The sequence below is a fragment of the Schistocerca americana genome, chromosome 7 (genome assembly GCF_021461395.2).
Source record: "Schistocerca americana isolate TAMUIC-IGC-003095 chromosome 7, iqSchAmer2.1, whole genome shotgun sequence".
NCBI classification, from domain to species: Eukaryota; Metazoa; Arthropoda; class Insecta; order Orthoptera; family Acrididae; genus Schistocerca; species Schistocerca americana.
The window spans coordinates 231,930,942-231,949,088 of NC_060125.1; the positions used below are offsets into that span (position 1 = coordinate 231,930,942).

At 42.7% G+C, this 18,147-nt stretch overlaps 1 protein-coding gene across 1 annotated transcript in view; it reads right to left on the bottom strand.

Moving 5' to 3' along the window:
- LOC124622056 (alkylated DNA repair protein alkB homolog 8) overlaps positions 1-18,147 on the bottom strand; it is a 40,016-nt gene that overhangs the window by 10,544 nt on the left and 11,325 nt on the right. Inside the window, exons 4-8 of the mRNA XM_047147622.1 lie at positions 3,004-3,207; positions 2,746-2,905; positions 2,093-2,330; positions 1,500-1,655; positions 1,083-1,232 (exon numbers count right to left, since the gene is read on the bottom strand). Coding sequence (XP_047003578.1) covers positions 1,083-1,232; positions 1,500-1,655; positions 2,093-2,330; positions 2,746-2,905; positions 3,004-3,207 — 908 coding nt within the window. The remainder of the gene's footprint in view (positions 1-1,082; positions 1,233-1,499; positions 1,656-2,092; positions 2,331-2,745; positions 2,906-3,003; positions 3,208-18,147) is intronic.

The window sequence follows — 18,147 nt, forward strand, 5'->3', positions numbered from 1 at the left end:
GTGCAACATACATGCTTTCAGTGTGGAGTTTTATGTCTTTTTCATGACCCTGCACTTGTAACTGGTACTTGATTCTGGAAACCATGTGACAATAGACTGTCAGGGAACCTATGGAGATCAAAACAATTCTAATCACCACAGACACCATGCTGGCAGATCAATTCCTATTTCAGAGGTTGGCACCAGATATTTGATTACTACTACCCACTGACAGCAGACAGGCTACACAGACACCGCCCCCCCCTCGCCCATCCAGCGCTGGCAGCACTGCTACTGGAGAGTAGTATAACAGGCCACTGCAAGTTATCATTGGTCCCTTCAGTTATGTGTACTACTACTATGGATACTCAGCCTCTCTATTGATACTACAGTGTTAATACAGACTTGGATTATTCCAGACTGTACACTGGTCTTGCCTGCACTTGTGTTCCACTGCACCCCATTGAAATTAAGTAAACAATTCTTGTCTAAATACTGTTGTGTATTCCTTTCCCTGTTTTCTGCCTTGGAAGCCACAAATCACTACAGGATACAACAGCTGCCACCTGTGGTAGTCCCTTACCCAACAGAAGAACAAGTCACTGGGCCTTGCTCGACTGTCAGCTATCACTGGGCCATTGGCAGGGCACCCGCCTCGCCTGTCCAGCCCGTCCATTTCCCATTTCACTGGTCCCACAGTCCCCCCCCCACCCCCCCCCCCCACCCCCCACCCCCACTGCCGTTCCTATGGGCAAGTTAAGCAGGGACAGATCTGATATCCCACCACTTTAGCAATATGGAAACAAAGTGTGGCAGCAAATGCGTCACCTGGAGATTGCGATAAAAAAAGGCACCCCATTTTAGCCAACCAACTATGATGGCCCCTTTCCATCTGACATTGTAATAATGGGCATTTCACAATGTGTTGCACTACTTTCCATTACTTACACCTACTTTCAGCTGAGAATGTACGGACTTTGATGTGTTACTTAAAATTTCATGATTCCTTAAATAAATTTTTAAAACATATTCTTATATGAACTATCATTGTTATGGAAACTGTAACACGTAGACAGCCACTGAAAATGTGAGTAATAAGTTACCTGTGTGGAAAGGTGATGAATCACAGCAATGCTAATGCATCCATCAGCAATGTCTGAACGCAATGGAATCCTAAGGCAGCTGCAATTGAAGACTTCAAATCCCTTTTCTTGACATACTCTCGTCAAGCTGATGCTCTGGTCACAACCAACCTAAAATTATTTAACAGTAGTGTGTTACAGATAAAGGTCTCATATTGCCATAGATATGAAATTTTAAAACAAAAATAATGTAATTCACTTTCAGATCAAGATTTGTTTCTTTACTTTATAAACTCATAGGTGCCATTAAACTAGATAATACGGTCTGGCCCATTTCCAGCCACAGTATTTCATCTGCTTTCCAGATAAGTAAATATCCAGTCAGCAACACAACAATGTATCATATGGTTGATAACACACTAGAACACAGGTACCTACCTTGAATACATCTGAATTATGTGCAAGGTACTTTCCATTACCACATCCTACATCAACAAGGATGGCACCACGAGGTAGAGATGTTAGGAATGCAACGACATTAGGCCAAGGCTTATGGCGTGTTTCACTGAAGTGGTTAGCTATCTTTTCATAGACCTGAACATAGAAACCTTTGACAGCTTTGCTATTTCATCAATGTTTGTCTGAAAATACATATTTAATTAATAACTAAATTAATAATGATAACTAAAAAAAAAAAAAAAAAAAAAAAAACAGAACTTCAAGATGTTTGTCAAAATATTAGAAACATCATACGAATTAAGATTAATTTGGCACAACACCTGCCCTATCTTATAAATGCTATTCACAGAAGATGGGGCGAGCGCAACTTCTGAATTATTTCTGATAGATTTTGCACTGCTGAGTTCATTGTTAATGGTGGAAGAGAAAAGCTGTATTAATTTGTTGCTCAAAAACAGACCTCAAATGGTTGAAAATATGCCATCACCAGAGAGAGGAAATCGTGGATGACAGCATAAACTATGACATTTTCTGCTACCAAACATTTAACTGGATGATGATAGAGTAATCACCTGATGCACATGTAACTCTTCTAGTTGTGATGCCAGTTCTTCATTTCCTTGCTGTTGCAAGTTGTTGGTCTTTTGGAAAGAGTCACAAAAGTTATGAAAAGAGCATTTGCAGTCTCCTTTTAGGATTTTACGAAATGTTAAAGATGTTCGAGTCCCGCGTTTCATCACTGTAAGGCCCCCGTCTTTAGAGTGAATTATATCTGTCTTCCTTGGAGTAATACCATGTTTCCATGCATATCTATAACAAGACCAAAATAGGAAACTATATATCAGTTGGAAGTACAAGACTGAATTTAATATATATGTATCAGGATAGAAACTTATTCATCTGGTATGAGAGGTGCAGAACAGAGGATATGATAAACCTCTTATCTTTTGAATAAAGATCCTTCAACTCCCCCCCCCCCCCCCCCACCTCTCTCTCTCTCTCTCTCTCTCTCTCTCTCTCTCTCTCACACACACACACACACACACACACACACACACACACACACACACACAAGTACATCATCCTTTTTGCATGGTACTCAGGTGCTCAGTGCCTCTTGTGTTATGTGAGCAGGAACCTATCCTTATATTCAAATATAAATTTATGTTATTTTACTGCCTTCTGAATAAATATAATGAGAAGAACACCAAATGCCATGCAGTACCTTGCCTCACCAGACATTATGAGTAAAGACCTCTGAGGTAAAAGTACACTGGTGCTGCGGCCATCAACATGTTCGAACTCCATCACAACAGTAGAACCCAATGAAAGGGACAGAATGTGCTCTTCAAAGGCACTGTGCGTATCAATATGAGGTGGAATACCTGTTGCACAGTAAAATAAATCACAAGTTTCATTACTAAATAAAGAACAAGTTTAGCTTAGTACGGAAACTTTAAAGAATGTTGAAAATATACATTACCTTGACCAGGAGCATACTGGTTCACCGTAAGCTGGTCTGGGAAAGAAATATCTTTCTTATAACCCCTCTCTTTCAATCGAGAGGTTATAAAGTCACATTCCCTGGGAATTTCTCTTGATAATGGATCATCCTTGTCCACATTATTGATATCGTATCTAAATTTAAAACCGTAATGTGTAACTTTCCGATGCTTCAGAGATTGAGCTAAAACAAGAAGAGCATTTGCAAAAAATCTAGACAAAAATATAGCAAACTTCATGAAAGCACATAAATCTTAAGGCCAGGTAGCAGTGTGATGCCAAATTCAGGGAGTAAAATTTGTTTCATTAAAAGATTTCTAAGGCTAAAATTCAAAATTTTTGTTTTTTCTGAAATTAAGCTTTGCTGAACCAGTGCTCAAGGACATAAACAAAATTTATGTCACTTATTGGGACCCATTTGAGGTTTGGCTAGGATTGAAAGCAAGATACACTAAAAATATCAGATTTCAGTGTTCAATGTCCTCTCGCTAACTCTTATCCAAATTGTTATCTTCCAACCTAGCAAAGTTTGGGGTATGCTACAGAGTAGTCTGTCATCACAACCTACATTGTGAGAACTAAGAGATATGGAAAAGAGATACTGGCTACGTTCTGTCCTCTTTCTGTAGGTGTACCTATGATGTAGTTCGAATCATCATCACTACATTACATGATGAAGCTGACAGAAGTTTTGGTCAGTTCAGTTCATCCAAATTTTCTCTATTTCAAGAAATAATATTCCGTCACAACACCCAATAAGTTAGTTGTAGAACATTAAAGAGATCTTCATCTTCTGTTTCACCTCTGTAATCTAATGAAACTATGACTGGAGAACAAATGTACTAGTGGGCTGATGTTCCTTCAAAGTTTCCAGTGAGTCTGGTGGTCGCTAGAAGGGTCAAATTATAGGTTTGCATCTGTCCTTATGCCAAGTCTTGCCCAAAAAAGTCACAAGTAGCTCCAGTTTCCCCACTGGTGGACATGAGTTTCTGATCTTCTGCGAAGAATACAATATTTCAATTTCCCATTAATCTCCTCCTCCTCTTTCCTGGCATTTATCCTGTATCTGCACAGAGTCAACATTGGGTTGGAAATGTCAGCTGTATATGGTGGCCAGATGCCCTTCTTGTCATCACCACTTTCCCGTCCCAGGTAGGAATTTGTGTGACCAAACTGTCTGCATTTACTGTTTTCTCTTGTGGAAGTGTGTGAACGTTTTCCAAATGTTTGCAGACCGTATAACTGAGGCCATATGTGCATTCCCTGCCTGGTATTAACTTAGTCACGGGCCAGCAAGCCTACCCAAATCCCAGAAGTGGCATGCTAACACACGCAGCCATCTGGGTCGGTCTTCTATTTCTCATTATTGTTGAATGAACTACCTACTTTTTAGGAGTACTTCAAACTCTGGAACTTTGTTGCAAATACTCTGGCAGTTCATCATTACGTTTTTAATAGTCTCATATGTGAGGGGCATCACAAAAACACTTTGGAATCTCTTACGGGTATCATTATCAAGGTTGTACAAACAGAGATTAAAACAACAACAACAACAACAACAACAACAATAATAATAATAATAACAATAAACCTTTGTGTGCACCCCATGCATACATTCAGGGGGACCCCAGTATTCAAACCTATGGCCCAAGTCAAGAAAGTTGCAGTATAGTTCCTCACATAATCTTCAAAGTCTCTGGCTTAACTCTTCCATTCAACTAATAACCAGAGGGGATACAATCAGTTCTGGTTGGAATGTTGCAGATTGTGAACTTCGCTGAAATCTCATGAGAGCAGGACTGTTCTCCTCAATCTCCTCTGCCAGGAACCGGAATGACCTCAGTATGTCTCAGAGCCTGAAGTAAAATAATTGATGGTTCTTGCGGTAGTTCTGTTCCAAACAATTCATTTACGATCTGCCACCCTGACGCTGTTCATAATAAATGTTAACATATTCAGTCTTGACTGTTGCCTCGTACTTTCTTGTTGCAGAGGATCTGCTATGCAGTTCCACTATTTCTGGCCGTGTGACTTCATTTCAGTTTGCACAGGATCGAGGGCTGTAAGAGAGTACACAACTACTCCAACTCTCTATGAAATAATGTAACCACTCTTAACAAACTCTTCTATATAATGCTTCTTTCATAAACACATACAGTTGCTGATATACAGACCGCTATGATTCTACTCTCCTGTAGCTAGGCTTCTAGCAGAGGCTCTCGTTCATACATGTTACAACAGAATAGGCACTAAGCTGCAAATTCAAACCGTAAGTAGGCCTCCACATCAGGTGGATACGAGCAATCGCTGCCTCCCCTTAATGATGTTCACAGTTCACTTCTCTTTCCAAGAATCTGCACAAACACCAGAAATGGCACACACAGATCTAAGAGATAATAGTGGAACATGTTATTCTTAAGAATCTCACGGTACACTACAAGCTGGAGACCCTGGCAACAGCTATCACTTGTTCCAATTTTCTCCTCAATCATCACCTGCCCGCAGCTCACTGTTCTCATAGCAACTGCATCAACAGCTTCTGCAATATGTTGATGAGGCCATCTGGCACACAAATGCACAGCACACGAGGTGTTCCTTCTCATCCCCTGCCACCACTTCCCTATGGGGTACCACTATTCACTGTACATTTGATTTACTGATGACTAACACACCCTACCATTCCGTAGTTGCATACCCCTGACACGAGCCACAGCAGGCTTCCCTACAAGTGAAACACATCACACTGGATCAGTTTTAATTTCAGTTCGAGTCGCACCTCTACCTGTCAGTACGGGTGACGAGTGTAGATCCTCGAGTTCTTCCTGGCTCCTGCCTCCCTTGTACAGAACTCTTATACCTACCATTGTTTTGCCAGTCTCATTGTTGAGCAGTGATAGGAGATGTATTTTAGTGGAGAGGCTACAGTGTCCACAAAAGATACAGTAGTAGGTATACCCGTGGCGTGACTTGTATGTGACCCTTGGGAAGTGCAGCCAGCTCATATCTGCAGTAGCTTCCAACCACTAAACAACAGTCACAGTGATTTCAGAAGAAGAAAAGAGAATGGAAAAGAAAACAGACTGAAGAATTGGAGACAATTGGAAAAACTCACTACAGGCCATTAAAATTGCTACACCAAGAAGAAATGCAGATGATAAACGGGTATTCATTGGACAAATATATTATACTAGAACTGACATGTGATTACATTTTCATGCAATTTGGGGGCATAGATCCCGAGAAATCAGTACCCAGAACAACCACCGCTGGCTGTAATAACGGCCTTGATACGCCTGGGCATTGAGCCAAACAGAGCTTGGATGGTGTGTACAGGTGCAGCTGGCCATGCAACTTCAACACGATACCACAGTTCATCAAGAGTACTGACTGGTGTATTGTGACGAGCCAGTTGCTTGGCCACCATTGACCAGACGTTTTCAGTTGGTGAGAGACCTGGAGAATGTGCTGGCCAGGGCAGCAGTCGAACATTTTCCATAGCCAGAAAGGCCCATACAAGACCTTCAACATGCGGTCATTATCCTGCTGATATGGAGGGTTTCACAGGGATCTAATGTACACTGTTCAAAGTGCCGTCAATGCGAACAGATAAAGTCTCAGGTGACGTGTAACCAATGGCACCCCATACCATCACGCCAGGTGATACGCCAGTATGGTGACGACGAATACACGCTTCCAATGTGCGTACACTGCGATGTCGCCAAACACGGATGTGACCATCATGATGCTGTAAACAGAAGCTGGATTCATCTGAAAAAATGACGTTTTGCCATTCGTGCACCCAGGTTCGTCGTTGAGTACACCATTGCAGGCGCTCCTGTCTGTGATGCAGCGTCAAGGGTAGCCACAGCCATGGACTCCGAGCTGATAGTCCATGCTGCTGAAAACGTCATCAAACTGTTCGTGCAGATGGTTGTTGTCTTGTAAACGTCACCATCTGTTGACGCAGGGATCGAGACGTGGCTGCACGATCCGTTACAGCCGTGCGGATAAGATGCCTGCCATCGCGACTGCTAGTGATACGAGGCCGTTGGGATCCAGCACTGCGTTCCGTATTACCCTCCTGAACCCACCGATTCCGTATTCTGATAACAGTCAATGGATCTCGACCAACGCGAGCAGCAATGTCGCGATACGATAAACCGCAATAGCGATAGGCTACAATCCGACCTTTATCAAAGCCGTTAACGTGATAGTACACATTTCTCCTCCTTACACGAGGCATCACAACAACGTTTTACCAGGCAACGCCGGTCAACTGCTGTTTGTGTATGAGAAATCGGTTGGAAACTTTTCTCATGCCAGCATGATGTAGGTGTCGCCACCGGCGCCAACCTTGCGTGAATGCTCTGAAAAGCTAATCATTTGCATATCACAACATCTTCTTCCTGTCAGTTAAATTTCGTGTCTGTAGCACATCATCTTCGTGGTGTAGCAATTTTAATGGCCAGTAGTGTACGTAAAAGTAAAAATGGCAAATTACTAACTCATGACCAAGAGATATTGGAACACTGGGTAGAGTATTTTAGTGAACTGTTGGATGCTCGAGAGCCTCCTGTAGAAGAGATCCTAATGAACTCAGAAGGAGATAATGAGGCCATAGTCCCTCATCTCTCTCAAGGAAGAGTATGCAAAGAAATTGCCCAACTAAAGGACAATAAAGCACTAGGAATTGATAATATACCATCAAAACTATTCAAAGCTGGTGGAGTTGAGATAAATCACAGGGTATACAAGATTTTGTGGCTCACATGGAAAAAGGAAGAGTTGCCAGAAAAATGGCATGTAGGGGTAGTGTGCCTGATACACAAGACAGTAGATATATTTTAATGCGGCAACTACAGAGGCCACAGCAACTAGCAGAAAAGACCAACGAATTTAATACTGGTGTGCACCAAGTTTCACTGATTTCAAATCTGCATATGACACAATAAAGCAGGTTAAACTTTATAAGGCAAAGTGGGAATTTCAGATGCCTGGGAAATTGGTGACTACCCCCAGCATGCTGTCAAGTGCAGTCTAGGCTATCACATGAACTGGGTGAGCTTTCCCAGCTACTCTTCAATTTGGCACTCGAAATTGTGTTGTGTGAATCAGGTATCCAGACAAGTACTATAAGTCTGTACAATTGTTGGTACATGCAGATAATTTAGACCTATTGAGTAGAACATTTAAGAGATCTGCAAAGTGCATTCTCAGCTCTAAAACTGAGTGCAGAGAAGATGGACTTGAAAATTGATGAAGGAAAGACCAAGTATATGTATAGCGGTACAAATCAACCCTTACACCCTACAGTAATCCTTGATGGAAAGATTTTTGAGTGAGTGGAATGTTTCACTTATCTGGACATAAACAGAAGTAAATGGAAGCACTTTCATTGAAATTATGGCCCATGTAAGTGCTTCTAATCGATGTTATTTTTTAATTCTGCGACATTTTAAATCCATACTTCTATCATAAGAGACTAAGTGCCAACTACAAAATGCTGATACGCCCAATATTTACATTGTTTGTTGTGGTCTTCAGTCCGAAGACTGGATTGATGCAGCTCTCCATGCTACTCTGTCCTGTGCAAGCCTCTTCATCTCTAAATAACTACTGCAATCTACATCTTTCTGAATCTACTTACTGTATTCATCTCTTGGTCTCCCTCTACCATTTTTACCAACCCACACTTCCCTCTAATACCAAACTTGTGGTCCTTTGTCTTAGAAATGTGTCCTATCAACTGATCCATCCTTTTCATCAAGTTTAGCAACAAAATCTTTGTCTATCCAATTCTATTCAGTACCTCCTCATTAGTTACATAATCTACCCATCTAATCTTCAGCATTCTTCTGTGGCAGCACATCTTGAAAGCTTCTATTCTCTTTTTATTTAAACTGTTTATCGTCCATGCTTCACTTTCATACATGGCTACACTCCAGACAAATAACTCCAGAAAACGGTTCCTGACACTTAAATTTATATTTAATGTTAACAAATTTCTTCAGAAATGATTTTCTTGCCATTGCCATTCTACATTTTATATACTTCAGCCATCGGCAGTTATTTTGCTGCCCGAATAGCAGAACTCATCTATTACTTTAAGTGTCTTATTTCCTAATCTAATTCCTTTAGCACCAACTGATTTAATTTGACTTCATTCCATTAGCCTCATTTTGATTTTGTTGATGTTCAGCATATATCCTCTTTTCAAGACACTGTCCATTCCATTCAACTGCTCTTTGAAGTCCTTTGCTGCCTCTGACAGAATTACAATGTCATTGGCAAATCTCAAAGTTTTTATTTCTTTCCCCTGAACTTTCAATTCCTACCCCAAACTTTTCTTTGGTTTCCTTTACTGCTTGTTCAATGTACAATGAACAACATTGGGGATTGCCTTCTCAACGACTGCTTCCCTATCATGGCTCTCAACTGTCAGAACTGCTGTCTGCTTCCTGAACAAGTTGTAAATAGCGTTTTGCTCCCTGTATTTTACCCCTGCTACCTTCAGAATTTCAAACAGACAATTCCAGTCAACATCGTCAAAAGCTTTCTCTAAGTCGACAAATGCTCTAAATGTAGGTTTGCCTTTCCTTAATCTATCTTAAAAGATAAGTCTTAAGGTTAGTATTGCGTCGTGTGTTCCTACATTTCTCCGGAACTGAAACTGATCTGCCTCAAGGTCTGCTTCTACCAGTTTTTCCATTCTTCTACAAAGAATTTTTGTTAGCATCTTGCAACCATGGCTTATTAAACTGACTGTTTGGTAATTTTCATACTTGTCAGCAAATGTTTTCTTTGGGGTTGGAATTACTACATTCTTCTTGAATGTCCGAGGGTATTTCACCTGTCTCATACATGTTGCACACCAGATGGAAGTGTTTTGCCATGGCTCTCCAAAGTCTATCAGTAGTTCTGATGGAATATTGCCTACTCCTGCAGCCTTGTTTCAACTTAAAGTCTTTCAGTGCTTTGTCAAATTCTTCAAGCAGTATCATATCTCCCATCTCATCTTCATCGATGTCCACTTCCCTTTCTATAATACTGCTTTCAAGCTCATCTCCCTTTAATGACCCTCCTTCCATCTTTCAACTTTCCCTTCTTTGCTTAGGACTGGTGTATCATGTGCACTCTTGATATTCATACAGCTGCTTCTCCTTTTCCCAAAGACCTCTTTAATTTGCCTGTAGGCAGTATCTATTTTTTCCCCAGTCAAATATGCTTCTAAATCTTTACACTTGTCCTCTAGCCATTCCTGCTTAGCAATTCTGCACTTCATGTCAATCTGATTTTTTAAATGTTTGTATTCCCCCTTTCACCTGCCTCATTTGCTGCATTTTTAAATTTTCTCTTTTCATCCATTAAATTCAATAACTCTTGTGTTATCCAATGAGTACCACTATGCCTTGTCTTTTTACCTATCTCATCCTCTGCTGCCTTCACTATTTCATCTCTTAAAGCTACCCATCATCTTCTACTGTATTCTTTTCCCCTGTTCTAGTAAATCATTGTATAATGCTCCCTCTGAAGCTCTCCGCAATCTCTGGTTCTTTTAACTTATCCAGGCCCCACCTTCTTAATTTCCCACCTTTTTCCAATTTCTTCAGTTCTCATCTGCAGTTCATAACCAATAAATTGTGGTCAGAGTACACATCTGCTCTCGGAAATGTCTTACAATTTACAGTCTGGTTCCTAAATCCCTGTCTAACCATTACATAATCACTCTGAAACATACCAGTGCCTCCAGGTCTCTTCCACGTATACAGCCTTCTTCAATGGTTCTCAAAACAGGTGTTAGCGATGATTAAATTATGTTCTGTGCAACATTCTACCAAGCAGCTTCCTCTTTCATTTCTTTCCCCCAGTCCATATTCACCAACTATTTTTCCACCTCTTCCTTTTACTACTAACAAATTCCAGTCCCCTCATCACGATTAAACTTTTGGCTCCCTTAACTGTCAGGATGATTTATTTTATCTTATCAAACATTTCTTCAAAATCCTCATCATCTGCAGAGTTAGTTGGCGTGTAAACCTACACTACTGTGATAGGTGTGGGCTTTGTCTCTATCTTGGCTACAATAATGCGTTCACTATTCTGTTCATAGTAGCTTATCCGCATTCATATTTTCTTATTCATTATTAAACCTACCCCTGTGTTACCCCTATTTGATTTTGTACTTATAACCCTGTATTCACCTGACCAGAAGTCCTGTTCCTCCCGCAACTGAACTTCACTAATTCCCACTTTATCTAACTTCAATCTATCCATATACCCTTTTAAATTTTCTAACCTATCTGTCCAATTAAGGGATCTTACATTTCATGCTCTGATAGGTACAATACCAGTTCTGTTTCTCTTGATGACAACATCCCCCTCAGTAGTCCCTACCCAGAGGTCAGACTAGGAATATGTAACCACGAGGACACCATCATCACTTAACCACACAGTAGACCTGCATGTCCTCGGGAAAAGTTATGGCTGTAGTTTCCCCTTGCTGTGGTGGTGGTGGCTGTGTGTGTGTGTGTGTGTGTGTGTGTGTGTGTGTGTGTGTGTGTGTGTATGTGGGGGGGGGGGGGGGGGGGAGAAAAAAAAGAAAGCAAGGATTACAACTGACTGATTCCCTGCAACTATTCGGAAGTTCAAGATACGAACTATTATTTTGTTGAGGTTATTCTCACTAACAGACTTTTTTAACAAACTTGTAAACAGTGGAATTTTGCTATTAATGCAGGCAATATACACCATGTTGAAGGAGAAAAACTAAATAGAATGTGTATGAGTTATATTTACATCAGGACCATGAACTATCAACACTTCCTTAGAACAAAGAGGTCAAAAGTATAAAATGGTGAACTATTTTATTAATTACAGAAGTAACTACTGCAGTTATAGGGAAAAAAAAATTCCAAACAGGATATCACTGCCAAGTTTCCGGAATACATAACCACCAATTCACTGCTAAATTCATTGTATACGAAACTGAAACCTTCCAAGGATTTTCAAAATCCTGTTTAAGCTTATTAAATACAGCAAAGTTTATTAACATTCTACACCTTTATTCTTCTTTTTTACATATTTATTTCTCATCATAGCCAGTATGATGATGAACATGTTTCTCTCAATGAGAGACCTATTTGTTGGCACCATGACTGTAGAATGTTCGACTTTGTTGGGAGAGACACAACCTCATCTCTGCTTTCACTGTCCCTCCCCATCAAAGTGAAGTCCTTGAAGATGTTCTTTCAGTTTTGGAAACAGGTGAAAATCGGATAGGGCCAGTGGGGACTGTATAGAGGATGATCTATGACAGTAAAACCAAGATGTCGGATTGTTGCTGATGCTGTAGTGCTCGTGCAGGGTACGGCATTGTCATGCTGAAGGACAGGGTGCTCCATGTGTGGATGAGCTCTCTGAATTCAAAACTCAATTAGAGCATGCTGGTTCTTACATGTTACATTACACACCGCCATGTTACATGCTACAGTATGTGATGAAAAGTATCTGGACACCCCCCAAAAACATACGGTTTCCATATTAGGTGCATTGTGTTGCCACTTACTGCCAGTACTCCATATCAGCAACCTCAGTAGTCATTAGACATCATGAGAGAGGGGAATGGGGCTCTCTGCGGAACTCATGGACTTTGAACGAGGTCAGATAATTGGGTGTCACTTGTGTCATACGTCTGTACGCGAGATTTCCACACTCCTAAACGTCCGTAGATCCACTGTTATTGCTGTGACACTGAAGTGAAAACATAAAGGGACACATACAGCACAAAAGCATAAAGGCCAACCTCGTCTGCTGACTGACACAGACTGCCGACAGTAGAAGAGGGTCATAATGTGTAACAGGCAGACATCTATCAAGACCATCACACAGGAATTCCAAACTGGATCAGAGTCCACTGCAAATACTATGACAATTAGGCGCGAGGTGAGAAAACTTGGATTTCATGGTCGAGTGGCTGCTCATAAGCCACATCTCATGCCGGTAAATGCCAAACAATGCCTCACTTGGTGTAAGGAGTGTAAACATTTGACGATTGAGCAGTGGAAAAACATTGTGTGGAGTGACAAATCACAGTACACAATGTGGCAATCTAATGACATTGTGTGGGTATAATGAATGCTTGGTGAACGTCATCTGCCAGCGTGTGTAATGCCAACAGTAAAATTCAGAGGTGGCGGTGTTATGGTGTGGTCATGTTTTTCATGGAGGGGGCTTGCACCCCTTGTTGTTTTGCGTGGCGCTGTGACAGCACAGGCCAACATTGACGTTTTAAGCACCTTCTTGCTTCCCACTGTTGAAGAGCAATTTGGGGATGGCGACTGCATCTTTCAACACAATCGAGCACCTGTTCATAATATATGGCCTGTGGCAGAGTGGTTACATGCCAATAACATCCCTGTAATGGACTGACCTGCACAGAGTACTGACCTGAATCTTATAAAACACCTTTGGGATGTTTTGTTATGTAGGCTTCATGCCAGGCCTCACCAACTGACATCGATATCTCTCCTCAGTGCAGCACTCCATGAGAAATGGACTGCCATTCTCCAAGAAACCTTCCAGCACCTGATTGAATGTTACTTCTACATAATAGGTGTTTAACAAAGCATGGGGCATAGATAGAGAGATGGTGAATGATATGCATGTGGCTGTCAAAAGAACAATGAGTGGACTTTGTGTATTCTCCTTAAGCTGGCATCCCACAGTAGAGCAGATGTACGAAATCAAGATGTCCATGCAAGTAATGTTTTCTATACTGTAAAGTTTGAGATCCAGGAAGTTCTTGCACATAGCGAGATTATCTTCAGAGCTGTAAATTTGTGTTTATTTAAAAAGTAATATTTGCTGAAAGGAACATCATGTACAAAGTCTGCTTCTCCTGCTGAACAATGGTCATGTACTTGCTATTTCAGCTGCAGAAAGTTACACCCATGACGAATTACGCAAACGCAAATCTAAGCTCGCACAGTTATTTAAAGAGAAACAGTGCATTGTGGCACCCTGGCAACAAGACCAGAATAATCTGTGTTGGAAATCAATGTACAGTTCCAGTTCCAAAATGCTGTAGAAAAAGAATAACTTGTTGGTATGACGTCACATTTGAACTGCACATTACTGACACAGGGGAAAATGTCATGGAACAAAAAATATTTAACAAAAGTCTGGCCAAGAGATGGCACTGTAAGCATCAGAATGTGAACATTGCACATGGCTGTTGCTCAGTTTGTGTCCGAGATGCCAAATATGACTGTTCCCATGAAGGATGGCATGCTGCTGGTAAAGCTCTTTTACAAGAACAGTGAATGTGCACTAGTAACCCTGCAGAACATCTGGTCACTCATGGGTAAGAAAAAAAGTCATTGGTCTGATGTTTGTTAAGGGTCTGGAGAAAACGATTACAACATTCGAAAAGATAGGTCTTTTTGAAGTGCAGTGTGGCAGAGGGAGGAATGCAGTTGATCCAACATCTGCCGAAGGTGTGGACACAGCACTGCAAGAGGTGTCGAGTGGTGATGTGCAAATATGCAATGCACAGGGAATTGCCCAAACAGTGGACATTTGTGCTAGCAAGGTGCATAAAATCCTATGAAACATCCTGCATTGCTATCTATACAGAATCACCCATGTTCATGATTTCCATCCCACTGACCTGTCAGTAAGAGAAAAGTTCACTCTGGAATTTCTTGTTTGCATGGACGTGGGCAACAAATAGCCATGGGACATTCTGTGGCCAGAGGAAGTCCATTTGCATCTCCAAGGACATGTCGAACTGCAGAACACAAAATCTGCATGTACATCGACAGGTACTTCACTCTGTAAAGGTCGCTCTGAGTGTGTTTTTTTTTTTTTTTTTTTTTTTTTTTTTTTTTTTTTTTTTTTTCTTCGCCCAGCCCGTGACTTAGGAAACAGAAAAAACCGAAATTGAAAACCAGCAGCAATGGGAACAAAGTCACAAAATTGGAGAAACTAAAAGCAGAAGGAAGGCTTAAAAATCCACTACAGAAAGTGGTTGGTAGTCCCCAAAAAAAAGCTTCAAATGACTGACGTCATTTCACTGGCACTAATAAACTGGAGAACGCGGTTGGCTGAGCGCGTGTCATCTGCTAAAATCGACGATAGATCAGGCGATAGCTGTAGACGGGAGCGTAACGGATTAAAATAGGGGCACTCAATTAAAAGGTGTCTTACCGTCCACAGCTGAGAGCAGTGGGGACAGAGTGGGGGAGGATCGCCGCTTAAATGATGTCGATGGCTAAAAAGACAGTGCCCTATCCGGAGTCTAGTTAAAATTACCTCCTCCCGACGACGCATTCGGGAGGAAGAGGTCCAAGCACAAGGAAGAGCTTTCACGTCCCGCAATTTATTATGGGGAAGTGTTGACCAATGCGCGTGCCATAAATGAACAACACGACGACATAAAACGCTCCGTAGATCGGCGAAAGGAACCGATTGAATAGCTGGCCGAAGAAAAGAGACTGCAGCCTTGGCTGCAATATCGGCCGCCTCATTTCCACAGATACCAACGTGTCCCGGGAGCCAGAGGAACGCCACCGAGACTCCCCCCAGGTGGAGCAAGCGAAGACAGTCCTGAATCCGGTGGACCAGAGGGTGCACAGGATAAAGAGCTTGGAGACTGAGGAGAGAGCTGAGAGAATCTGAGCAAACAGTACAACACTCAGCACGGAGCCCTGGGGTACCCCGTTTTCTTGGGAGAAAGTGCGGGAGAGAGTAGTGTTCACCCGCACCCTAAATGTGCGCTCTGCCATAAATTTGCGAAGAAAAAGGGGTAGCCGACCTCGAAAGCCCCAAGAGAACAGTGTGCGGAGGATGCCTGTCCTCCAACAGGTATCGTATGCTCTCTCCAGATCAAAAAATATTGCTACTGTTTGGCGTTTCTGGAGAAAATTGTTCATGATATAAGTGGAGAGAGCAACAAGATGGTCAACTGCAGAACGATGCTTTCGCAATCCGCATTGGGCAGGTGTTAAAAGACTGCGGGATTCCAGCCACCACGCTAAACGGTAATTCACCATACGCTCCAAAACCTTACAGACACTACTTGTGAGAGAAATGGGGCGATAGCTAGAGGGGAGATGTTTGTCCTTTCCAGGTTTCGGAACAGGAACGACGATAGCTTCCCGCCATGGTCTGGGAAAAGTACTGCCGGTCCAAATTCGATTATAAAGGAGAAGGAGGTAACGCAGACAATGGGTTGATAAATGCAGCAACATTTGGAAGTGGATACCATCCGGTCCTGGGGCGGAGGAGCGAGAAGAAGAGAGTTCCCGCAAGGAGAAAACAGTATTATAGCTTTCGCGATTTTGAGAGGAGAAAGCAAGAGGTCGCACTTCCGCTGCATGTTTCTTCGGGAGAAACGCTGGCGAGTAATTGGAAGAGCTCGAAATCTCAGCAAAAGTGCTGACCCAACGAGTTAGAAATTGCGACGGGGTCCACGAATGTATCATGCGCGACAGTGAGCCCAGAGACCGGGGAGAAACTAGGCGCGCCTGAGAACCGTCGAAACCGACTCCAAACTTCTGAGGAGGGAGTGAAGGTGTTAAATGAGCTAATAAAGAATTTCCAGCTCGCCTTCTTGCTATCGCGGATGACATGACGGCATCGTGCACGGAACTGCTTATAGCAGATACAGTTGACCAAAGTAGGATGGTGGTGGAAAACACGGAGAGCATGTCTCCGCTCGCGTATTGCATTACGGCATGCCTCGTTCCACCAAGGAACTGGGGGGTGCCGGGGCAATTCGGAGGTGCGTGGTATTGAATGTTCCGCAGCTGTAAGAATAACGTCGGTAATATGGGTGACCTCATCGTCGACGCTGGGAAAGTGACGGTCATCGAATGTCGCTAGAGACGAAAAAAAGTGTCCAATCAGGTTGGGCATGTATGGCAGTTGAGGCTGCAGTCGAAGGACACATGGAAAGTGGTCACTCGAGTATGTATCATCAAGGGCGAACCATTCGAAGCGCCGGGCTAGCGGAACAGTACCGACCGCAAGGTCCAAATGAGATAAATTTGTCGTGGAGGCAGATAAAAATGCAGGGACCCCAGTGTTGAGGCAAACTAGATCCGCTTGATGGAAGACGTCTAGCAATAGTGAGCCACGTGGACAAGGATGTGGAGATCCTCAAAGCGGGTGGTGGGCATTGAAGTCCCCAACCAGCAAATAGGGGGGTGGAAGCTGACCAAGAAGATGAAGGAGATCAGCTCGTGCCATTGGTGTGAACGATGGAATGTATACAGTACAAAGAAAGAGAGAACGAGTATCCGGAAAGGGAAAGACGGACGGCGACAGCTTGGAAGGAAGTGTTTAAATGGATTGGTTAATAATGGAGAGTTTCATGGAGAAGAATCATGAGTCCTCCATGTGCTGGAGTGCCTTCAACAGAGGGGAGATCATATCGGACGGACTGAAAATGAGGGAGAACAAAGCGGTCATGGGGACGCAGCTTTGTTTCCTGAAGACAGAAGATGACCGGCGAGTAGGATCGTAAGAGGATCGACAATTCATCCCGATTGGCTCGAATACCGCGGATATTCCAGTGAATAATGGACATAGGGTGAACAGAAAATGGAGGAATGTGACCAAGGGTGCTGTCAACTCAACGACTGCTCAGAGCTTGCGACCGACAGCATGGAATGGCATTCAGCCGAAGGCAGAAGATCCTGATCCATAGGTTGTTCAGGAGCAGCTCCTGCCACCAGCGATCGGCCAGTTGACCGGCCACCAGCAGTGCGCCTCGGCGACACAGAAGACGTCCGAGGGCGATTTCCGCCAGGTGGTGCTGTAGATGGGACACGCCTTGGCGGAGAAGGAGAGGAACCGGGTTTCTTTGTAGCCTTCTTGGAAGTATGATGTTTAGATGAAGGAGGAACCGATGGTTGTGAAGTTGCGGTACGTAAAAACTCTTCACGAGTATGCTCTTTTTTCGAAGTCTTGGTGTCTGACTTTTGGGCTCGAGATTTAGCAGAACCCGACGAAGGGTGAGCCATAGAGTGGGCAGGCAAAAGTGGTGAGGTTGAACGGGCGATCTTTGCGCTGGCTGATCTGACGACCATGGCACTAAAAGTGAGGTCGCAAGTCTGTGTGG